This window comes from Podarcis filfolensis (genome assembly GCF_964270895.1).
Source record: "Podarcis filfolensis genome assembly, contig: HAP1_SCAFFOLD_61, whole genome shotgun sequence".
Classification (NCBI taxonomy): Eukaryota; Metazoa; Chordata; class Lepidosauria; order Squamata; family Lacertidae; genus Podarcis; species Podarcis filfolensis.
In genome coordinates this window covers 220,575-244,000 of record NW_028149499.1, presented here as the reverse complement: position 1 = coordinate 244,000, position 23,426 = coordinate 220,575, and the positions used below count along the sequence as shown (strand labels likewise).

Genomic DNA, 23,426 nt, shown 5'->3' with positions numbered 1-23,426 from the left:
CCAGCAGGATTCCAGCACAAGGGCCCCCCCATCTCCTGCGGCTTCCAGCAATTCGTCTCCAGAAGCCTTGCTGCCATCAACAGATCTCTCCTCCTCCATTAATTTGCCTAATCCTCTTTTAAATCCACCCAAGCTGTCTCCTGTGGCAGGGAGTTCCAGAGTTTAACAATGCGCTGCGTGGCGCAGGACTTGCTCTTCTCGGTCCTGAACCTCCCAGCATTCAGCTTAAATCTTCCCTCTGCCCACCCTCCTTTCTCGTCTGCAAAGGCGGCACCAAAACGTGCCCCCCCCCCCCGCCTTGCCGAGGGCTCTCTCCCCCTCCCTCTGTGCTGCTCAGATGCAGCCCCCTGGGGTGATGGCGGCAGGGGGCCCTTTGTGACCTCACAGGCCAGCCCTGCCTTCTGCTGCTCCAGCTCCAAGCCTGCCCACCTTCCCAGCCGCTGAACAGCCCCTCCATGCCCAGCCCCATGCCCTTGGCCTTGCCCATGCCCACGCTCTCTTGCCACCCTCCCGGACCCCTCTAGGCCTTGTCCAGTTGCTTGCAAGATGGACGGCGGGGTCCAAACCCTGCAGATTGGGGAGGCGGATGCCAATTGGGAGCTGATCCGGGACAAGGTGAGGAGGAGGAGGAGGAGGGGGAGGGGAGCTGGCCTGGCGAGGGGCGCCCTGGGAAGGAGGGACGAGTCTGCGGGATGGGCTTCCTGGGCGCCCCTCACACCAAGACCCCCAGCGCAGTATCAGGGGGCCCTGCTCCACCTCCTCGGGCGGGGAGAGCAATGCTTCCGAATGCCAGTGGCCAGAGACCCCAGGAGGGGAGGGATTCTCTGGGGCTGAGATCCTGCGTGCGAGTTTCCCATTGGGGCATCTGTTTGGCCCCTGAGAGAGCAGGAGACGGGCCTGATCCTGCAGGCATTTCCCTGGAGAGCGGCAGCAGAGCTAACCTGACCTGGGGGCTCTCATGGGACACCTTGGGACATGGTTTGCTGGGTCCTCAGTTTAAGGAGGAATGTGGATCATCTCCTGGTCCCCCTTCTCTGCCCACCTTCCAGCTTCTCAAACATCCTCCTGAAATTGTGGTGCCCAGAACTGGACACAGGGCTCCAGGTGTGGTCTGACCAAGGCAGAGTACAGTGGCACCTCGGGTTAAGAACTTGATTTGTTCCGGGGGTCCGTTCTTAACCTGAAACTGTTCATAACCTGAGATACCACTTTAGCTAATGGGGCTTCCCACTGCTGCTGCGCGATTTCTGGTCTCATCCTGAAGCAAAATTCTTAACTTGAAGCACTATTTCTGGGTTAGCGGAGTCTGTAACCTGAAGCGTATGTAACCCGAGGTACCACTGTAGACAGAGTGGGACTATGACTTCCCTTGATTTGGACACTAGACTTCTGTGGAAGCAGACTAGAATATCATTAGCTTTTTTTGCTGCTGCATCACAGCGTGGACTCATGTTCAGCTTGTGGTCCACCAAGACCCCTAGATCCTTTTCACATCTACTGCTAGTAAGCCAGGTGTCCCCCATCTTATATTTGTGCATCTGGTTCTTCCTGCCTAAGTGCACAACTTTACTTTTGAAACAAAAGTTTTAAAAAATAAAAAATAAAAGAATTCCTTCCAGTAGTATCTTAGAGACCAACTAAGTTAGTTATTGGTATGAGCTTTTGCGTGCATGCACCCTTCTTCAGATACACTGAAACAGAAGTCACCAGACTGACTAACTTAGTTGATCTCTAAGGTGCTACTGGAAGGAATTTTTAAATTTAATTTATTTTGTTTGGACTACGGCAGACCAACACGGCTACCTACCTGTAACTAGAACCTTACTGTTGTCCCTATCGAAATTCATATTGTTAGCTAGCACCCGGTTCTCCAACCTGATAAGGTCATTTTGAATTCAGATTCCGTCTTCAGTCTCTCTCCAGCTGTGACCCCGGGGGTTGCCCTAGATGCCCCTTGGGTGCCCCTCCCCACGCTGCCCCGTCCTGACCCCCCCGCATCTCTCTGGGCAGGTGGTGGAGGAGCGCTTCGGCCCCACGGTGGTCCCGGTGCCCTTCCTGGAAGACGCCGCCTCCTACGACCTGCTGACGGTGCTGATCAAGAAGCCCCCCCTGGGCCAGGGTCTCCTCCGCCGCCAGCGCTGCCTGGTGCCCGTGGGGCCCCTGGAGAGCCTGCTGCAGGAGGGCACCCCCGCCCGGGAGCTGACCCACTGCACGCGCGAGTACAACGCCCGGGTGCGCGGCGAGTCGCGCTACGAGGAGACGCGGCTGGTGGCGGGCGCGCTGCGCCACCTGCGCCTGACCATGTCGGGGGTCCACAAGAAGGTGGCCTTCCTGGTCCTGCGCCCCGGGACCGTGGCCCTGCGCCCGGACCTGCCCTGGCTGCGCTCGCAGAGCAGCGTCTACGTGGTCTACGAGGTCTTCTACTGCGCCAGCCTGGCCCTGGCCGTCACGCAGGGCGCCGAGCGCAGCATCTTCCACCGCGAGCAGCCGCTGCCCGTCGCCTTCTCCTGCCTCAAGTTCGCCCTCGGGGCCAAAGGGGTGCTGGGCTCCCAGAAGCCCACCGGCCACAGCTTGCCTGCCAGGGCCGCCTGGGTCCGCATGGCGGTGCTGGAGCCCCCCCGGACCCCGGCGCCCCCCCTGGAGAGCCCCCTGCCCAAGGAGGAGGGCAAGGCTGCCCGCAAGCGCTGGAGACCCCTCAGCAGGCCCACGAGGAGCCTGGCAGGTGAGGCAGACGGGGGCGCGCCCTACGAGGAAGCCCCCATTTCGCTGGGTCAGGGATGCTTGAGCTGAGATGCCTACATTGCAGGGGGTGGGGATGGATGACCTCGGGGGTCCCCTCCGACTCTGCGATTCTGTGAAGAGAGGGCTCTCCGCAGCCACTAGGCAGGACGGCTGCGCTCTGCCTCTACAGCCGGAGGAAGTTTTCAATGTTTGGTGCTTTCATTCTTGGGGGCAGCCGTGTTTCTGGGTCCCAGGTGCCAGACGTGGCAGGAGAGAGAGGAGAGCTGTATTTGAATCCTGCTTGTGGATTTCCCATAATGAGCAGGAGGCCGGCCTGGGTGGTCTCCTCTGACCCAGACGAAAGCCCCCTCTTCTGTTCGTAGGTTGCAGCTGTGCCTTCAAGTGGGGCTAAAAATAAGGCCTATATTTTTGACATCTGGCAACCCACGAGCCCCTTTGGTTTCAGAAGAGTCTAAAAAAGCCCAGGACACAAATTTCCGGCAGCCTTCTAGTGGCTAAATGCCTCCGTCTCAATTTGCTGGCATCTAGACCGCCATTTCTCAAGGGCAACCCCCCCCACTGCCGCCATGCCGCCCCCTTTCGGCCACTTGGCTCCCTGCAATGCAGGGAATTGGACTAGAGTCAGCGGTTCTCCACCTGTGGGTCCCCAGATGTTGGGACTACAACTCCCATCATCCCTGAGCTCTGGCCTTGCTAGCTAGGGGGGATAGGAGTTGTAGTCCAACAACATCTGGGGACCCACAGGTTGATTGTGTGTGTGTGTGGGGGGGGGTGCCATTGCTTGGCTCTTTCCCTGTTCAGAATTGGCCCCCCTCCCCATGCATTAGCTGCAATTCCCGCACTGCAGCGGGTGGGACTGGATGATCCTTGGAGGGCCCACCCAACTTTACAACTCTCTACTTTTCCCATGAGGTGGTTAGCACTTTTGGGAGAGGGCCACTCTTGCCCTCAGCCAGGCCCCCACTGGCAAGAGCCCCACATCAGCCCCTACAGAGGCCGCTGCCGGGCTTCTCCCCCTATGCCCCAGCTTGTGGGGCTGAAATGTGGGGAGGTGGTGGTGGTATGGGAATGTCCGGTGGACAGCAGGGCACCTTCTGGGAAGGTCCAGGAAGCGAGGGGTTCCTGCGTCACAGGGGGCCGGACTAGACGCCCTCAGGGAGCCCCACCCAACTCTTTTATGCTGCAATTCTTCTGGTCCCCGCAGGAAAATGGCCCTTCCGGCGCCACCGCCCCAAGTCCGGCCCGTCCACTGCCAGCCTGGCCGACGCTGAGAGGCACTCCATGTCGCTGCCCCTCCTGCAGAGCGCCACGGCCGAGAGCGACACCGAAGAGTGAGCCCAGAGACGCCGCCAATAAAGAGCCCTTTGCACCCAGAGCCATTCGTGTGGCCCCGATTGGAGGGGAGTGCGGGCGCAGGAAGCCGGGGGGGCAGCAAGCCAAGAGAGAGAACCTGCAGCGGGGGGGGGGGGCAAGTCCCAGAGGAGGAGCTACCTCATGCTCTGGGGGGCACCCAGAGGCCATCTAGTAGTTAAGAGGTCCCAAGCCCTAAGGAAGTCAGACTATCCTCCCCCAGGGCCAGGGCCTTCTAAGTGGTGGCTCCAACCTGGTGGAATGCTCTGTCCTGGGAGACCAGGGCCCTGCAGGATTTAACCTCCTTCCGCAGGGCCTGTAAGACAGAGCTATTCCGCCTGGCTTTCCATTTGAACTCAGCCTGATCTTTTATTTCCCTCCTCTTCCCTCCCCCTCCCCTTTTATGAAGATTCCCCGCTCTGGGATCCCACAGCTAATTCTCCCCTGGTCTCCTCGCTGGCCCAAATAGGACTAATTTAGCCAGCTAGCCCTGGCGATCATCTCATGTTTATTGGGTGGATTTCCCCCCAAATTGATTTCTGAATTCTGAATTCATTGCTATTCACATTTTATACTGTATTTTATGCTGTTTTTTGTTGCATCAATTAAGTGTTTTAGATTTGTTGCTAGCCACCCTGAGCCCGGTTTTCTGAACCGGGAAGGGCGGGGTATAAATAAAAATTTTATTATTATTATTATTATTAGTAGGAACACACTTGGCTGAGGCTCTTTCCACCACTACCCATTGGTCGGAGCAGCTGAGAGCCGGGGGGGGGGGGCTGTGTGTGCGAAGTCCCACACTGAGCAAAAAGCTGAACATTAGAAGATTCAGGGCAGACAAAAGCCCTTTGCGCAGCACAGAGGCGGACACTGGAACTCCCTGCCACAAGAGGCAGTGCTGGTCACCAACTTGGAAGGCTTTAAAAGGGGATTAGACAAATTCAAAGAGGGCTGTCAAAGGCGACTCGGCAGTTTGGGGCAGTGTAGGAGTGCAAATATCCAGAGTGTGGGGATCAGCTGGGATTACTATGAGGAATTATACAATATACATCAAGCCATTTTGTCCGCTATGAAAGCATGGCGTTGACTGGGTTCGATTCATTGACAATCATTTCTGATTAAATCCCGCAAGCCTCTCCACCTCTGGCCGTTTTCCCTACCGTTCATTGCGCCTGACCGGCACCTGTAAGCATTCTAAAACACAGGCCAGCTGCTTCACTGGGCATCCTCAGTACATAAAGATAGCAGGCAGTTTCTTTGATGTAGCCTTCCTTGGTTTGGTTAATCTTAGGGCCTGGAAATAGTTTCACATAAAGGTGAGAAAGATCCCTATCTCCTCGCCATCCTTCCTCTCCCGTTTATTGCTGTTTATGACCTCCGGAGTTTCCTAAAAGCTTTCCTCTACCCTGTTTTGTTTATGCACACTCAGAGTTGTCTCTGTAGTTACTTTGTCCCCACGTGGGGTTTTTTGAAATGCTCAGAGGAAATCTGATTGGTTCTTATGTACACTGTGTAAAAAGTTCCTTTGTGAATAAAACGACCTGGGCGAGGGGAAAGGGATTATTATACGCACCCCTCCCAGAGTCCTGCTGGTCAAGCCTCTGTGTGCATTTTATCAGAGTCCAATCCTTCCTTTGCTTTGGGAATGCCTCAGGGCAGCGCTGCAAACACCAGCCACTGGAAAGGGCAGGAGGCGAGAGCTGCTCTCGCACTCGGGTCCTGCTTGTGAGAAGAGGCTGGACCAAATGGTCCCCCTTAATCCAGCTGGGCTCCTCTCAGCTCCCCCAATTCTCTGCCCTTGGTTGGGGGCAGGAGGCCGAGAGGGGAGCTTTGGGGCTGGGTGCCCGACTGCCAGCAAGGCTTCAGCTGGGGTTCCTGCACTGCAAAGGGCTGGGCTGGAGGACCTCTGGAGGGCCCTTGCAACCCTGCAATTCCACAGCGGGCACAAAGGGCAAGTGTCGGGCGCCCCCTGCCCTCTTCCCCCCCCCCAATGCAAAATCACCCAGGCCACATCCAGCACAGAGAGAGAGCTTCTTTTATACATATTGCAACGAATTCTCCAGAAAAAAAACATTCATTCCCAATAAATTAAAAAGGTCCTTGTCCTGGTACGGAGTTTTCTTTAAAAAGGTGCCCCCCACCCGCCCCACGGGGTGCCCCCCACAGGCTCCCCGATTAGTGCAGACCCAGCCAGGGCTGAGCCGGGGGGTGAGGGAGAGTCGGCGGGAGATTCCAGTTAAGAGCCCCGGACGGGGGTGGGGGGCGTGGAGTGGAGTGTTCGGGAGGGGGAGCAGGTGGGCAGTGGAGGGGGGCGTCCCGGCCGCGCTCACTCCGGCCCCCCCGCCTCGGCCTTCTCCTCGGGGGGCTCCAGAAGGAAGGGCGAGGTGACGGCGTGCGCCTGGGCGATGGCGGCCAGCTCCTTCAGAAACTCGGCGAAGATGACAGCGCAGTAGACGGCGTTCTTGACCCTCAGCGCCTCGCTCTGCTTCTCGGCCGAGGTGCGGAAGAGGGAGCCCCCCGCCAGCGCGTGCATCACCGGCCCCTCGCGCATGTGCTGCAGCGCCAGCTGGGCCGCCTGCCGCGCCCGCGTGGGGCTGTTGGTGTGGCGCATGATCAGCTCCCCGATGGACGGCTTGCGGCTCTTCACTGCGGGGGGGGGGGAGAGAAGGGGAGGGAGAGTCAGCGCCAGGCAGAGTTTGGGGAGGGGGGAGAGCCCCCTGGCAAAATCCCCCCCCCCAAAAAAAAACCACCATGGGGAAAATCAGATTTCCCAGTTCGCACATTTCAAGAAAGAAAAGCCCTGGAACGGCAGCTGCAAAACTCGCCAAAAACAGAAAAGGCAACGTTAAACTGTGGGACTCCCTGCCACCGGAGTAAGTGGGGGCCTGGTTGGCTCTCAAAGGAGACCAGGCCAATTCATGGAGGGGGAGAGATGCTTCTGGGTACCGGGAGCCGGACTCTTGAGTTTAAATCCTGCTTGCGGGTTTTCCCTTGGGGCACCTGGTGTGGGAATAGGAGGCTGGGCTGGATGGTCCCCTTTGGCTTGACCCAGCAGCCTCTTCAGGTTTCCTTGTGGCACCTCCAGGGGCAGAAGCAGTCTACCTGCACTGCCAGGTTCAGGGGAGTATTTGGCTTCTGTGAGAACAGGGCTCTGGACTTAGCTGGTTAAGCGTCGCAATTCACATCTCCAAAGAAGTGGCTTTGTGCTCTCAGATGAGCCTGTGGTCACAGCGGCAGGCCAGGAGACCCCCCCACCCCCTCCCTGCAGGGCCCCCGCAAGACAGCTCCCCTATAGCCACACACCATAAATACTCCCTAGGTCAGCAGCTGGGGGGGGTCCAGCCCTATCGCCCCACAGCTGGGCCTGATCCAGCAGGGACTCTTTGGATGGTCTGATGGAGCCTCCAGGCCCAGGGGCAGCCTGCATGGAGTCTTAGGCTGCTGGGGCCATTTGGCCACTGCGAGGAGAGCAGGACGCTGGGCCAGATGGGGACCCTTGGGCTTGATCCTGCGGTCTCCTTTCCCACTCTGAACCACGATAATCAGCTGCCCAGAGTGGCTGGGGCAACCCAGTCAGATGGGATTATTATTATTATTATTATTATTATTATTATTACAGTGATACCTTGGTTCTCAAAACGCTGAAAACCCGGAAGTGTGTGTTCCAGTTTTCGAACGTTTTTCAGAAGCCGAATATCCAACGCGGCTGTCAGCTATTGTTTCTGTGGCGCCTGCACCAATCAGAAGCTGCGACTCGGTTTCCAAACATTTCGGAAGTCAAACGGACTTCCGGAATGGATCAAGTTTGGCACTTTTGTTTTTGCTCTTTATTTTGCGTTTTTGTTCCTGAGGCTTTTTCGCTTCATTTCTTTTCCTGACTGCGTGGAACCTAGTTCAGCTACCTTTCTATGGGAAAGCACACCTTGGTTTTGGAACGCTTTGGTTTTGGGACGGACTTCCGGAACAGATTAAGTTTGAGAACCAAGGTAGCAAATTATTATTACTATTATTACTATTATTACTATTATTGTTATTATTATTATTATTATTATTAGTCATACCTCATGTTACGGCCGCTTCATGTTACGTTCTTTCAGGTTATGTCCTGTGGCGACCCGGAAGTACCAGAAGGGTTACTTCCAGGTTTCGCCGCTCACACATGCGCAGACGCGCAAAATGACGTCATGCACATGTGCAGAAGCAGCGAATCACAACCCGTGCACGCGCAGACGTGGGTTGCGTTCTTTTCAGGTTGCGAACGGGCCTCCATTACCAGAGGTAAAAAGGTAAAGGTAAAGGGACCCCTGACCATTAGGTCGAGTCGAGGATTATTCTGGGGTTGCGCCGCTCATCTCGCTCTATAGGCCTTGGAAGCCGGCATTTGTCTGCAGACAGCTTCCGGGTCACGTGGCCAGCATGACTAAGCCACTTCTGGTGAACCAGAGCAGCGCATGGAAACGCCGTTTACCTTCCCGCCAGAGCAGTACCTATTTATCTACTTGCACTCTGACATGCTTTCGAACTGCTAGGTTGGCAGGAGCTGGGAATGAGCAACGGGAGCTCACCCCATCACAGGGATTCGAACCGACGACCTTCTGATCAGCAAGTCCTAGGCTCTGTGGTTTAGACCACAGCGCCACCTGCTTTTAACCAGAGGTACCAATGTATTATTATTATTCAAGAGCAGGCTTCCACGGACTCTTGTTAAGGAGTCATCCGTGCCCAGGGGGCCCCTGAGGCATGGGGTCCTCTCTCTGACCCTTAGCCGCCCCCCGAGCCCCCACGGCACCCAGACCTCCCCCTCACGGGGCCCCCGCCCCACCCCTCCTCCTCACCCAGAGTCTCTGAGCGGCGCAGGGCGGGTGCGGCGTTCTGGGTGTCTGACCAGTCCAGCTTCCCTCTGGCCACCAGGTACTTCTTGGCTTTGGAGAGGAGGGAGGGAAAGTCTTCCTGGGAGGCGGCAAAGCTCTCAATCTTGTTCTTGACCGAGCCCAGGACCTGCCGGGGGGAAGAGGGAGGGAGGGTGAGGGGCGCTGCCAGGCAAGGGGTCTGCTCCCCAGGAGGGTCTCTTTTCCCGCCACAACCCCGGGCTCCCGCGAGGGTCTACCTGGATGAGGGACTTGACGCTGGGCTGGAAGACCATGTTGGTGTTGAGGAGGAAAGAGCGCAGGAGCGGCTGAGGGTGGGCGGCCAGCTGGGCGATGAGCCCCGTCAGGAGGAAGTTGACGTAGAGGGAGTTCTGCAGCATGTTCTCCAGCTTGGCCAGCAGCACCGCCACAAAGGGCCCTGGCATGGAGGACAGCGGGGGGTCAGCCCAGGGGAGGTGTCCCGTCCCCCCACAGAGCCACCTCCAAGGGAACCCCGTTTCCTTTTTCTCGAAAATAATTTCTGTTAAATTTTCTGTTTTGCAATTTAAACAGCCTTAAAATACCAAGACTCCCTTCTCCTCTCTCCGTGGTTCATCTTGCATATCACAAATCCCTGCATATTTTACAAAAGCTATACCATTCAGCCAGCGCCGGATTTTGGTTTGATGTGGCCCTTGGCTCCTGAAGGGAATGGGGCCCTTTATGTGTCCAGCTGTCCTTTGTCAACAACAAATCACTGCTGTTTTTAGTGTTGAATATATGCGAGATGGTAATTGATGGAGCTAAGAGGTATCTCAAGCCATTTGCATATCACAAAAGATGTATTGTATCAAAGTCATTGTTGAACTGAAATACAATTAAGTAGATTATCTTATAGCTTGGAAATGTACAAGCAGTTTTTTCCCCTCAAAAAAATTTTGGGGGCCCCTAAGAGAGTAGGGCCCTAAGCTATAGCTTGTTTAGCTTATACGTAAATCGGGCAATATTCCCTTATCACATCCATCAAAACTGTTGAATTGATCTTAATGCTGCCCACGTTTTCAGCTGTACACAATTCCCCCCCCCATATATTCAATAAATGTTTTCCATTCTTCTCTAAACGTGTTTTCTTCTTGTTCTCTTACTCTATATGTTAAGTCTGCCAGCTGCACATATTCCATCAGCTTAAGTTGCCATTCTTCTTTGGTTGGCACCTCGCTCATTTTCCCTTTTGGGGGCTAACGAAACACGTGCCACAGTATTGGCATACATAAATAACCTTTTTTGGCACCTGGGAATTTTGGTCTGAATTATCCCCAACAGAAAAGACTGGGATTTTGGGGGCGGGGAAGTACTTTTAAACATTTTCTCCTTCCTTGCAGGTTTTAAAGAAGGTTCTGTGATTCTGTGAGCCCACTGAGCCATTTGGTGCAAACAGGGCCAAAGACCCAACAGGGGATTGCAGAAATTTAGAAGCCCCCACCCCCAAGGATCATCTAGCCCCCCCCCCATTGGTATGAAAAAAGCACCTGCAGCTTCAAGAAAAGGGCCAGAGCTCACTCTCTCTGCCCAAGAGCCTCAAGGGACATGGGGGGGGGGCTGGATGCCCCAATGGGGGGAGACAGGATGGGGCAACATCAGCCATGTTGCTCTGCAAGGGAAAGGCTCCCCCTCCCGGACGGGGCCACTTCAAGGGGGAAGAGGCCCCTGGGTGATACCAACGCTGCCCTTTGGGGATGCCCCCTGGCAGGCTCTGGCTCCTGGGGGTGGGAGCCCCATCGGACCCAGACCAGCCCTGCCTGCACTGGAGAGATGCTGGGGGGCGAGGGGGGCAGGCGGAGAAAAGGCAGGAGCAGGAAAGGAGCAGCAGCAGCAACAACAACGCACACAGACCCGGTGGGGGGGGGGTCTGAAGGAAGGAAGGAAAGGAAAGGAAGGAGAGGAAGGAAGGAAAAGAAAGATGGAAGGAAAGAGAGGAAAGAAGGAGAGGGAAAAGGAAAAGTAGACAGGAAAAGGAAGAAACAATAGGAGGAAAAAGGACAAAGAAAGGGGGAGCAGAGGAGAAGGAGACGGACGAAAGAGAAAGGAGTCACTTGCCTTTGGGAATGGAGCCCAAGGCTGGGCGGGCGAAGTGGGCAGCGGGCAAAGTGCCCATGTGCCCTGACTCCTTCTGAAGGGAACTAGGACCCCCCCCCATCCACTGGGCCCCAACCATCTGCTGCCCAGGTCTGACCCCTCTGATCCCCTCCAGAAGTTCCTCTGGGGAAGCCCCACTCAGGCTAAACTCCCACCTTGCACAGCAGACTTAGCCTTGGGAGGCAAGGGGGACCCCTGGAGAGTGGGGGGCCTCCAGGAGCAGCAGGAGCCAGAGAGACCTCCAAGGAAGAGGGTGGGGGGTGCCCCCAATGACTCACCTGTGAACGGCTGGCTGGGGAGGGCCCCCGGGGTGGGTGGGGGGCTGGCGACAATCTGCGCCAGGGGGTCGGCCAGGCGGGTAGGCCCCAGGCTGCCCTCGGGGGGAGCGGCGAAGCTGCGATAGGCCTCCTCTTCCTCGGGGCTGAGGGGGTCCGCCTGGGGGGGCTCTTCCTCCTCCTCCCGGCCCCCGTTCGCCATCTCGTCCTCCAGGCGCCGCAGCTCTGCCGCAAACCTCTCCACGGGGTGGGCGCCCCCGTTCTCGGCCGGCGCCAGCGACTCGTCTGGGCCGGGGGTCTCGGGGAGGCCCCCGTTCTCAACCACGGCCCCCTCCTGCGGGCACCGGCGGACCTTCTTGATGAGCGCGGGCTCCGAGTGCGCCCCATTCAGCAGGGGCCCCGGGTCCTCGCTGCCGGGGGAGGCGGCAGGGGGCGAGGTGCCAGCGTCCAGGGTCCCCTTGGGGGCGACCCCCTCCTCAGGCGGAGCGCCCCGCTTCTTAGTCCGGGGGGAGGCAGGCCCCGGGTGCCCGCCAGGCTGGAAGGAGGTGTAGGTGAGGGGGTCGCCCTGGCGGGGCAGGGAGGGGTCCAGGCTGGCAGGAGGGGGCCGCTCTCCGTCGTAGGGGGCCGACCAGACGCGGCAGGCCCAGACGCAGCGGTCGACGTTCAGGCGGGCGTCGCGCAGGTATTCCAGGTAGTTGCCCTCCAACTCGCAGGCCTCCTCCCAGCGAGGGGGGGTCCGGTGGGAGGGGCTGCTGACGGGGGTCCCCGGGGAGCGGGGGGAGGCGGGGCCGGCGGGATCGGGGCCAAAGCTGGGCTGGCGCATGAAGAAGGAGAGGCGCGAGGGTGTGGAGGGCTTGGGCACCGTCACCACCGAGGAGGAGTCCACGCTGGGGCTGCCGTGACCTGGGGGGGAGAGAGAGGATGGGGGGGTCACTGAATCGTGGAGTTGGAAGGGGCCCCAAGGGTCATCTAGTCCAGACCCCTGCAAGGCAGGAATCTTTTCCCCAATGTGGGACCCACAACCCTGAGATTATTCCTGGCGCCCCCCACTGGGGCTAACTGCAAGACCCGCCCTTTTTCTGCCCCCTTTGCCTGCAAGGGAGACCCACCCCATCTGTATAGCTGTGGGGGTGGACTAGATGAGTTTTGGGGATCCCGTCATAATCTGCAGTTCTGCGGTTCAGTTAACTCCTGCTCAACACAAACAGGGAGTAGAGGAGGTTTTGCAACACCCCAGCGGGAAAATGCTGCCCTCTCCCCCCACCCAAAGAGGCGTGGGTCCAGCACCCGCTGCAAATGCCCTCCAGGCTCCACTGCCCCAGACCCCCAGCGAGCATTTCGCTCCTGTACCCCAAGCCTGCAAACTGGGAGGAGGCAGATGGGAGCCCCACAAATGTTGTCAGTGCAAAGGCCTCCCTTGCCCATTCCATGTGCCCCCCCAACCTCCAGCCCCCCTGCCCCCCCGCCTGGCCGCGAGAGGCTCACCCTTGGACCAGGTGGCGTGCTCCTCCTCTCGCTCGGGGGGCGGGGGGCTCTCTGGGCGGCAGCACTGGGGGACGAGCGAGAGGAACTTGCTGGCCGCCTTGCCGTAGAGGTCCAGCTCCTTCACCGCCCGCCTCTGGCTCAGCATGACGTGGCTGCAGGGGATCAGGTACCTGCCGCGGAAAAGCAGAGCTGCGGAGGGGAACCCAAAGGCCATCCAGCCCACCCCGACGGGGCAGGAAGCGCAGCCAGAGAACCATGGCGGCCAGAGAATCGTAGCGTTGGAAGGAACCCCGGGGTCATCTATGCCAACCCCCGAAAAGGGCAGGGAGGTCACACTATGGTTACCAAACGTCCCCGTTTCCTGGAGACAGACCCTGGATTCACACATCTGTCCCCAGATTTCATTTAATGTCCCCAGATTTATATTTTAAGTGTTGTAGATTTATTAATAGGGAATGAATGTTGTGTGATTGGTTCAATGGCACAACACAAATTGTATGGGGACTTCCGGCGAGGCAACATGGCGGGCGCCACTGCCGAGGGGGAACCGGGGACGCCCGGTGGGACAACTGGGGGAACTGCTGACCCCCCTCCCCGCGACTCAAATTGAGTCGGGAGCGAGAGAATCCAGCCACCAGTCCGACTGCCCAGTGGCGCTCCAGGGCCATGAAAACCCCGGAGCCAACGCAGGGAGAAGGAGGAGAGGAGAAGGAGAAGGAAGAGAGAGAAAGAGGAAGGAGAAAAAAGAGGGGAGCTCTCTTTTAAAAAAAATAACATTTTTTCTCTTTTCAAAAAAAAAAAAGTGTCCCCAGATTCTTTGAAAAAAATCTGGTAACCTTAGGTTACCCGGAAGAGGAGGCTGATGGGTGAAGAGGGCCAATGGCGCCACCAGGGGGAGCCCCTGCACCAGCGAAGTCTCTGGGAGCAGGAACAGGGTGCCCTTCCCAGCTTCACCCAACAGAGGGAGCCCACGGCTCTGTTGGCGAGAGTGGGAGGACGCCAAGGTTGCGGGTTCGATCCCCGACGGCGGCATGTTCCTGCCTCGCAGGGGGCTGGACTAGATGGCCCTCGGGGGTCCCTTCCGACAATCACATGAGCCAGAGAGCCAAGGGGTCGGGGGGGGGGGGTCTACCTGAGCACCAGCTGCAGCAAGACGTCTTCACAGTGCAGGTTGAGCAGAGTCCGGAAGAGGCTGAGCGAGACCATGCAGAGCTGGGGGGGGGGGGAGAGAAAGAGAGGAATGAAGGGGGCAGTGGGGCAGAAGGCTCCCCCCACTCCATCCCCCACCAGCAACACCCACCAAGCCACCCCCGGGCAACGAGGAGAAGAATCAAATTCTCCTTCTGTGGGAGGGAGGATGTCTTCCTGCCCCCCCCCCCAGGATAGGGATGAGCCCACACCCGCCCGCCCCGATCCCAGGACCCCTTTGTGTGGGGCAGGCCAGGACCTCAAAGCCCAAGGAGCAAAGAGCGGCCACACCAGCCCTGCAAGGCAGGACCCTGGCACAGGGTGCTTCTGGCACATGGCTGACTCCTGCCCCCGTCCCCTCAGGGTCTTCCCCATGTGCGCCCCCCCCCTGAAGACACACCCGGGAGTTGCTGGCGATGCGGGAGACCAGCGTGTCGAGGATGGTGCTGTTGTCGTGGCGATGGAGGAGGAGGAAGCGCAGGAAGGTCTTCAGGAGGGCAGCCTCGCTGATGCTGCGCAGAAACAGGTCCAGGTAGGCTGTGCTGGCAATCATCTCTTCAATGGAGGTCTGGGGGGGCAGGGAGGGGGGATCAGAGGGGCTGTCACACCCCAGAATTCCCCAGCTAGGTGGTATCCTGCGGGGCATCTAGCCCAACCCCCAGGAACAGCAGGGGGGCAGAAGCCGGACCAGTCCTGGTGGGGCTCATGCCTCCCCCCTGCTTCAGTCCCATACATCATCTCGGCCCCTCTTTGCCCTCGCTCCCTACTGGCTTGGCGGTGAGAAGCAAAGCCAGTTCCGAGCCAGGCGCGCTGCAGCAGCAGGACTGATCTGGCGGGAGGAGACTTGCTATTCCCCTGCCCCAAGGCAGCTCCAGGAAGCTGGGAGGGGCGAGGGAGCGGATGGTAGGGGGGGTTCTCCCTGGCCAGGCCACACAACCCCCACCCCACCCCAGGCGTGCACTGACCTTGTGCAAGGCGGGGCCCAGGACCGGCACCAGGAATCCGTTGTGGATGTAATCCACCAGTTGCTTCTGGACCAGCGGGTGAGCCACCTGGGGGGGAGGAAAGAAGAAGGTGAGAAGTGACCCCTTGATCAGGCCAGGGGCCCAGCCAAGCCAGCGTTCTGCTCTCACAGGGGCTATCGGACGCCCCACAGGGAAACTCGCAAGCGGGACCCGAGTGCGAGAGCTCCCCTCCCCTCTGCCGGCTTCCAGCAACCAGAAGGCAAAACAGTGTCTAAAAAGTGTGTCGCCAACACAAAAAGGTTGGAAAGCTCTGGGTGCAAGTGCCAGACCTGGACCTCAGAGAGCAGGGTTCAAACCAAGCTTTGACTGAAGACGACCCTGGGCCTGCCTTCTCCCAGCCTGGCAGGGTCGTCGTTGCTAAACTGCCACAAGTAGCCGTGGGCAACCCTCTCCTCCTTCAGGGATCTGCCCAAATCTCTTTTAAGAAAAATACAAAACATTAAACAAAGCCACAAAGACTTGCGAAACTTTTGCTGTTGTTGTTTAGTCGTGTCCGCCTCTTCGTGACCCCCTGGACCAGAGCACGCCAGGCACTCCTGTCTTCCACTGCCTCCCACAGTTTGGTCAAACTCAGGCTGGTAGCTTCAAGAACACTGTCACACCATCTCGTCCTCTGTCGTCCCCTTCTCCTTGTGCCCTCCATCTTTCCCAACATCAGGGTCTTTTCCAGGCAGCCTTATCTTCTCAGGAGGTGGCCAAAGTCTTGGAGCCTCAGCTTCAGGATCTGTCCTTCCAGTGAGCACTCGGGGCTGATCTCCTTCAGAATGGATCGGTTGGATCTTCTTGCAGTCCATGGGACTCTCAAGAGTCTCCTCCAGCACCAGAATTCAAAAACATCAATTCTTTGGCGATCAGCCTTCTTTATGGTCCAGCTCTCACTTCCATACATCACTACTGGGAAAACCATAGCTTTAACTATACGGACCTTTGTTGGCAAGGTGATGTCTCTGCTTTTTAAGATGCTGTCACCCAGCCTGAAATGAACTAATAATGTCTGGTTTCAATAGATTCAGCAAATCAGTCTCTTAAACTTAAGCCAAGAAATAATATTGTCTATGAGACTGAATATCAATATACGTATCAAGACTTTGAGATTAGACCACTGAAGAAGCCCAGAAAACCACCTTGGGCGTGTGCTACCTGCAAGCCCCAGGTAAAGGGCCCCATGGGGGGCGAACAGCGGCCTCTTGATTCCTTGGACTGCCAGGGCGAAACAGGTGCAAAACGCCGGCACCCTGTTGTCTACAAATTCGTTGTCTACAACTTCATTAACATCCACCTACAACTCCACTAGCATCTGTCATTATTGTGAATATCACCAAACTTACCTTTTGTTGGTATCTTCATGAACTTATCTAAATGATTGAATTAAGCATTTGGAAAATCTATTGAAACCAGACATTATAAGTTCATTTTAGGCTGGGTAGTTCACAAGTCCTTGTGGCTTTGTTTAACGTTTTGTATTTTTCTCAGAAGGCTGATAAAGTATGTACAATTATTGTTCTGTGTATATTAATCACCAACGTGTTGCATGAGCCCCACTACTTCTAGCAATTCTCTTTTAAGGCCATCCAGGTGGGCGGCTGGCCCTGCGTCCTGCAGCAGGGAGTTCCACCGTTCAACTCTGTGCAGCCTCCACAAGTGCTGCGATGAGACCCCAAAACCAACCCAAGTTTGGAATTTTCTTGGTCTCCGCACCCGGCGAAACCTGCGGTGCAACTCCATGCAACCCGCCAGCCTGGGTCTGCCCACTAGTCAATGGATCTTAGCACTGGAGAGTTGGCAGGGACCCCCAGGGGTCATCCAGTCCAACCCCCTGCCATGCAGGATATGCAACCCAATCCCTCTGTGCGTGGCTTTCTGTCCCAGAAAGGGCCCAGCTGCTGCCAGAGCTGTGGTTGGGGGTGTGAGGAGGCCAGCAAGCCCCTGCCCCTTCCCCGCCGAAGGCGGACTCACCTGGATGACGGCATTGCAGAACTCCAGCGAGTTCATGAAGAGGACCAGCGAGGGAACGCCCACCCAGTCCTCCCGCCGCAGGAAGTGCCAGTCGTCCCCCCGGACCTCCAGCTTGCGGGGCAGCGAGGAGTACAGGGCACTCAGGCCAGTAGCCAGCACCTGGGGGAGGGGACAAGGAGAGAGAAGGCGTTGGGGAAAAGAGGGGAGTTCAAGATTTATCAGGCGCAAAACTGCCAGGCCCTTCTCAAAGAGCCTGGGCTTCCCAAACCAGAAAATAAACTCTGGCTTCCTGGGAGGAGGAGAAGACTCCCCAGGAAGCCTGGCGACACCCCCCCACCCCCCGGATGAGGGACTATGCAAAGAGCATGGGACACCCATGAAGGCAGCACTGTTTAGGGAAGTTTTAATGTTTACTGCTGTATTATGCTTTTAATATTCTATTGGGAGCTGCCCAGAGTGGCTGGGGAGGCCTGGCCAGATGGGCAAAGTATGTATGTATGTATGAATGAATGAATGAATGAATGAATGAATAAATAAAAAAATAAATAAAAATGATGATGATGATGATGATGATAATAAGAATGGGGGGTGGGACCCTCCTTCCCCGGAGGTTTTTAAGAAGAGGTTGGATGGTCGTCTGACACGGATGATCCAGCTGAGATTTCTGCCTTGCAAGGGGTTGGACTAGATGACAGCTGGGGTTCCCCTTTCAGCTCTACGATCCTAGGATCCTTTAAAGTGGCCTGGGGGTTGAGGACTCTGCAGACTGAGGTTGAATCCTGACAAGACAGAAGTACTGTTTTGGGGGGACAGGGGGTGGGCAGGTGTGGGGGACTCCCTGGTCCTGAATAGGGTAACTGTGCCTCTGAAGGACCAGGTGTGCAGCCTGGGAGTCATTCTGGACTCACAGCTGTCCATGGAGCGTCTCCACCCCCATCATTCAGCCTGGACACTGAGGTCCAGCTCCGAGGGCCTTCTGGCGGTTCCCTCCCTGCGAGAAGTGAGGTTACAGGGAACCAGGCAGAGGCACCCTCCCATCAGATGTCAGGGAAATAAACTGAATTTTAGAAGACATGTGAAGGCAGCCCTGTTTAGGAAAGCTTTCACTGTTTGATCTTTTATTGTGTTTTAATATTCTGTTGTTTTTTTTATAATATATTTATTAAGGTTTTAGGAATTTATATAAAATTTATATTCTATTTTGTGTTTTAATATTCTGTTGGAAGCCGCCCAGAGTGGCTGGGGAGGCCCAGCCAGATGGGTAGGGTATAAGTAATAAATTTATCATCATCATCATCATCACTATTACTATTATTATTATTTCTTCAATCTACACAGGATTGTATCTGGGGCAGGACCAAATCTGGGGAGGTTAGAACAGAAGCCTTGGCGTGTAGGATTCCGACTGCAAGGTTTTACAAATCTTTTGCTGCTTGCGTATTGTCGCTCCATGTGCCTAGTCCTCATGGGGGCACCCTGGAATAGCCTCTCAGGCCAGGGCACCCGTCCTCTGCGGTGCCCAGAGCGCCTTCCACGCTCCTGATGGCCCAGGCATTCACAGAATCACAGAGTTGGAGGGGACCCCAGACGTCATCTAGTCCAACCCCTGCAATGCAGGAACCGCAGCTGATTCGGGGCAAGGGCTTGCGGGGGCTTCTGCCCCCCACCTCTCCCCCCCTGCTGCCCCCTTCCTTACCGGGCAGAAGAAGGAGTTGTCGGTGATGTATCGGGCGACGGTGTGGCTGCCGGCGGACAGGGCCATGAGGAGGAGGAGGGCGTCTCTGGCCTGCTGCCCCACCAGCCCCTCGCGGTGGATGAAGGGCACCAGCAGGGAGAAGACCAGCAGGTTGGCGGGGCCGGGCTCGCCCGCCGCGGGGGGGCTGTGGAAGAAGAGCTCCAGCAGGGGGGGCTCCCGGGCAGCCGAGACGCAGAGCTGGTGCAGCAGGAGCACCAGGCTGCCCTCCAGGGCGGGCGAGGCCGGGCCGGCGCACAGGCCCAGCAGGCGCAGGAGGGGCCCCAGGACGGGCCGGTGGCGCAGGAGGGGCTGGTGCGCCTGGCCCAGGAGCATCTCGTAGAGCTTGAGCAGCTCAGCCTTGCGCTCCTCGGGGAGCTCCCCCCGCCGCAGGTGCCAGGCCAGCAGGCGGCACAGGACGTTCTCGGCCAGCGCCAGCTCCAGGATGGGGCCCGGGGAGCCCTCCGCCCGGGGGCGCTCCTCCGCCAGCAGCGTCAGCATCTGCAGCGTGTGGTTGCGCACGGCGCTCAGGTCATCCGCTGCGCCCCCCTGTGCCCCCCGCGAGGCCGGGCTCTTCTCCAGGATGCGCAGCACCTGCGAAGCGGGGGGGGGGGGAGAGAGAGTCAGACGGAAACCAAGGTAGACTGCCTCTGCTCTCACGGATGTCCCCAAACTCTCCTGTAGTGTTCCCAAAGCAAGGAAGGATTGGACTCTGATTACTAGAATACACACGAGGCTTGACCAGCAAGGCTCTGGGAGGAGTGTCAATAATAATAATCCTCCCCCCCCCCCCTCGGCCCAGGTCATTTTATTCACAAAAGAACTTTTTACACAGTATTCGTAAGAACCAATCAGGCTCCCTCTGAGCATTTCAAAACCCCACGTGGGACAAAGTCAGATCAGAAGAAATTCTTTTAACCACAAAGAAACTATTTCCTACTTGAACATACATCTGTAGTTCAGAGTAAATAAAACAGAAATAAAAGGAGGAATGCTTTCAGCAAAACCCCGGAGGTTGTAAACAGGAGAGGCAGGATGGCAGAATTTACCATCTGCTTGTGAACTCTCTTCCTGGCCCTTAAGATCTGTCTTAAGATTAAACAACATCAAAGCCACCTTCTACCTTTCTGACCCAGGATGCCTGAGAAGCAACTGGCCTGTGTTCAGAATGCTTCTACGTGCCTGTCAGGTGTAGAGAACGCAAATGGCAGAGGCGGAGAGGCTTGCGGGATTCGATCAGAAACCACTGCCAATGAATTAAACCCAGTCAACGTGATGCTTCCATCGCGGACACAGTGGCTTGCTTCATTTTTCATAATTCCTCATAGCAATCCCACCTGACCCCCACACTCTGGATATTTGCACCACCAAACTCTCCCCCTCCTGTCCATACACAGGGGCACAAACAGGGAGACATTGGGGAGCCTTTTCTAAAATACACTGGTACCTTGGTTCTCTAACATAATCCATTCCAGAAGACCCTTCGATTTCTGAAACGTCCGAAAACCTAAAACTCAATAGCCAACAGGCCCCAGGAACTTGTACTCAGTGGAAGCCGCATGGCATGTTCGAAAACTGAAGCATTTACCTCTGGGTTTATGGCATTTGATAACCAAAATGTTTGTCAATGTTCAAAAAGCAAGGTACCACTGTACATCATAGGGCAGAGCTTTCCAAACTGTGTGTCTTGAGACATTCGTGTGTCGGCTGCAATGTGGAGAAGCATCGCACAAACACACTCTGCCCTCCTTCCAAAGCTGGAAAGAGGTTAGTTTAACCTCCGGTTTACCTGTAAAACTGAATTACTGTGTCGCAAAATGATGTGTGTCTAAAAAGTGTGTCAACGACAGGAAAAGCTGGGAAAGCTCTGCAGCAGCTTGTAAACAAATGTATACCGTATTTTTTGCTCCATAAGACGCACATCGTTTTTAGAGAAGGAGGAAAATAAGAAAAATAAATATTCTAAATGAAACAGTGATCTGATGGTGAATTTGGGGTGACCCAATCCTGAGGATCTGTGCTTTGTAACCACATTTTTGCACCATTGCAGCCCCAGCAAACAGTGGGTGCATGATTTTTTTGGTGCAGGCTGTAGCCATGGACAGGCTATGTGATCTGATGGTGAATCTGGGGTGACCCAATGTAAAAATCCTGAGGATCCATGGGCTTTTACCTCCCCCCTCCCAGTGTGGTGTAGCGGTTAAGAGCGGTGGACTCGTAATCTGGGGAACCGGGTTCGCGTCTCCGCTCCTCCACATGCATCTGCTGGCTGACCTTGAGCCAGTCACACTTCTCTGAAGTCTCTCAGCCCCACTCACCTCACAGAGTGTTTGTTGTGGGGGAGGAAGGGAAAGGAGAATGTTAGCCTTTTTGAGACTCTTCAGGTAGTGATAAAGCGGGATGTCAAATCCAAACTCTTCTTACTCTTCTTCTTCTTCCCCCTCCCAGGCAGCCTCCTTTATCTCTAGCGTCCGATCGGCAAACGATCAGGCTTTGTTTCAACACCCACTCCCCTCTTTTAAAAAAAAGCATGATCTGCTTTTCTCCCCTGGGCAATTCGGCTCCAGGGACCAGCATTTGCTCCATAAGCCGCACAGACATTCCCGTTTACTTTTTAGGAAGAAAAAAGCGCGTCTTATGGAGCGAAAAATACGGTAATTTGTATAATTTTTGATATTATATTGAGAGAGAAAACAGACACACTCACACACACAAACATTTCTCTTCTTCTGGTTCCCAACACCCAGGATGCAGAACGTTGCTGCCCCTGTCTTTGGGGGGCAGAGCAGACCCCCTGCGGCTACTAGCCCTCGATAGCCCTCTCCTCCTCCTCCATGAATTCGCCTGATCCTCTTAAAGCAGCCACCACAGCCTCCAGTGGCAGTGAGTTCCACAGCTGTCCATGCCCCCACCCCAAAGCCTCTCTTGGGGGGAACGCCCCCTCTCCACCCCCTCCTGGGCCCAGCGCCCCTCCTGTCCCCCCCGCCAGCCACTCACCTGGACCCAGTGATTCTTGAAGACCATGAGGCAGGTTTCGGGGTCGGCCGCCATGGGGCTTTGCAGGCTGGCGCCACGGGTTCCCCGGTGCCCCCCGGCCCCCGCCCGGGGGTTCAGCTTGCTCAGCCAGCTCATCCTCTCCATCGGGAAGGGCAGCGCTGCGTGGGGTGGGGGGTCACAGGGGGAGAGGCTGTGGCGGGCAGTCAGGGGTCACAGGCGGCCGTGCGCTGGACTGGCTCCTCCAAGGGCAGCTGCTGGGCATGGGGCGGGCAAGGAGGGGGGGTGGCAGGTCCTTGTGGCCAGGGGGGGCGCCATGCTGCTTCGGAGGAAGCCCCGGCCTGCGGAAACAGAACGCGGGGAGGAAAGAGTGAGTGGGAGCCGTGACCTCAAACTGGGATGTCAAAACTCTTTCATCATTATTATTTTTAATAATCTTTCTTAATTTAAATTACACACTTATACAAAGAATTTACAATCTCATACTACAAAAAGAAAATTAAAGAACAAACAATTAAGAAAAAACAGAAGAAACAGCAAATTTACGTACATAAAGAAAACACTTAACCTTCCTAATTAATACTTAATTAAGCACTTAAATAAGTGCTTAATTCTGACAAAACGAGTCTCCCAATCATTCTCATTGTACTGCTTATACTGTCGTTTCCCCCCGCACAGTTTTATATTCTTTCATACTGTTCCCGTCTACTCCACAAACGGTCTTTGTTGTGTTTATAAGCGTCACTCAAGTTCTGCTAATATGGTGCGGTTGGTACAATATGATCTTATATAATCCTTAAATATTCTCCATTCTCCAAATATTTTCTGGTTCAATACTCCTCTAACTCTTCCCTCCAGTTTTGCTGGTTGTAAATATTCTAACATGAGTATCTGCCAATCTGGGATTGTTGGTATTTTTTCATTTTTCCACTTCCTCGCCACCAGAATTCTTGCTGCTGTGGTGGCAAACATGAACAGTGGTCTTATGTCTTTTTCAATTTCTAATGGTAGAATGCCTAAAAGAAAGATCTCTGGGGTTTTTTTGAAAGGTAAGTCTGAATAATTTCTTAAATTCATTATAGATATTATCCCAGAATTCCCTAATGATTGCACGAGTCCACCAGATGTATGAAGCCACATCTATTTTACATCTCCAACAAATTGGTGACCCCCCCTTTATACATTTTTGCTAGTTTCAAGGGGGTACGATGCCATCTACATAACATCTTCATGATGTTCTCCCTAAGGTTAAAGCATGCTGTGAATTTAATATCTACCTTCCACAATCTCTCCCATTGATATATATATATATATATATATATATATATATATATGTTGTATCCAAAACTCTTTCAAAGGAATTGCAAAATTGTAGGGTCGGAAGGGACCCCGTGGGTCATCCAGCCCAACCTCCGGCAGTCCAGGAAGCCCCGCTAAGGAACCCCCAACAGATGGTCATGCAAACTCTGCTTAAAAACCTCCAAGGAATCATAGAATCATATAGCTGGAAGGCACCCCAAGGGTCATCCAGTCCACCCCTCCAATGCTGAGCAACTCCCCCCCCCTTTTTAATTTTTTTAAAATTTTATTTAACATAATTATTACAAAATACAAGCAAAATACATACAAACATATATTTTTCAGATAAGCAGATAGGAAGTGCAGTGTAAGCGATGGAAGTCAGTCAATGAAGTTT

The 23,426-nt window shown here is 55.5% G+C and overlaps 2 protein-coding genes across 2 annotated transcripts in view; one reads left to right on the top strand and one right to left on the bottom strand.

Annotated features, from left to right (window-relative positions):
* The first annotated feature begins 390 nt into the window (after positions 1 to 390).
* Positions 391 to 4,117, top strand: LOC310754981 (uncharacterized protein C11orf42). The gene is made up of 3 exons (XM_083631648.1): positions 391 to 615; positions 2,011 to 2,722; positions 3,947 to 4,117. The coding sequence occupies exons 1-3, from the start codon at positions 547 to 549 to the stop codon at positions 4,075 to 4,077; spliced, it is 912 nt and encodes a 303-aa protein (XP_083487774.1). The 5' UTR covers positions 391 to 546; the 3' UTR covers positions 4,078 to 4,117.
* A 1,993-nt stretch (positions 4,118 to 6,110) lies between these two features.
* Positions 6,111 to 23,426, bottom strand: part of FHIP1B (FHF complex subunit HOOK interacting protein 1B) — a 32,148-nt gene continuing 14,832 nt past the window's right edge. The window contains exons 3-13 of the mRNA XM_083631641.1: positions 21,734 to 22,071; positions 18,701 to 19,330; positions 17,005 to 17,163; positions 14,989 to 15,075; positions 14,424 to 14,591; positions 13,968 to 14,047; positions 12,836 to 13,005; positions 11,354 to 12,253; positions 9,200 to 9,378; positions 8,928 to 9,090; positions 6,111 to 6,738 (exon numbers count right to left, since the gene is read on the bottom strand). Coding sequence (XP_083487767.1) covers positions 6,419 to 6,738; positions 8,928 to 9,090; positions 9,200 to 9,378; positions 11,354 to 12,253; positions 12,836 to 13,005; positions 13,968 to 14,047; positions 14,424 to 14,591; positions 14,989 to 15,075; positions 17,005 to 17,163; positions 18,701 to 19,330; positions 21,734 to 21,877 — 3,000 coding nt within the window. The 5' untranslated portion in view covers positions 21,878 to 22,071 and the 3' untranslated portion in view covers positions 6,111 to 6,418. The remainder of the gene's footprint in view (positions 6,739 to 8,927; positions 9,091 to 9,199; positions 9,379 to 11,353; positions 12,254 to 12,835; positions 13,006 to 13,967; positions 14,048 to 14,423; positions 14,592 to 14,988; positions 15,076 to 17,004; positions 17,164 to 18,700; positions 19,331 to 21,733; positions 22,072 to 23,426) is intronic.

Coding starts and splice junctions, on each gene's coding strand:
- LOC310754981 (XM_083631648.1), top strand. CDS start 547: ATGGACGGCGGGGTCCAAACCCTGCAGATTGGGGAGGCGGATGCCAAT. Junction 616..2,010: donor GGGAGCTGATCCGGGACAAG/GTGAGGAGGAGG, acceptor CTCTCTGGGCAG/GTGGTGGAGGAGCGCTTCGG. Junction 2,723..3,946: donor GCCCACGAGGAGCCTGGCAG/GTGAGGCAGACG, acceptor TGGTCCCCGCAG/GAAAATGGCCCTTCCGGCGC.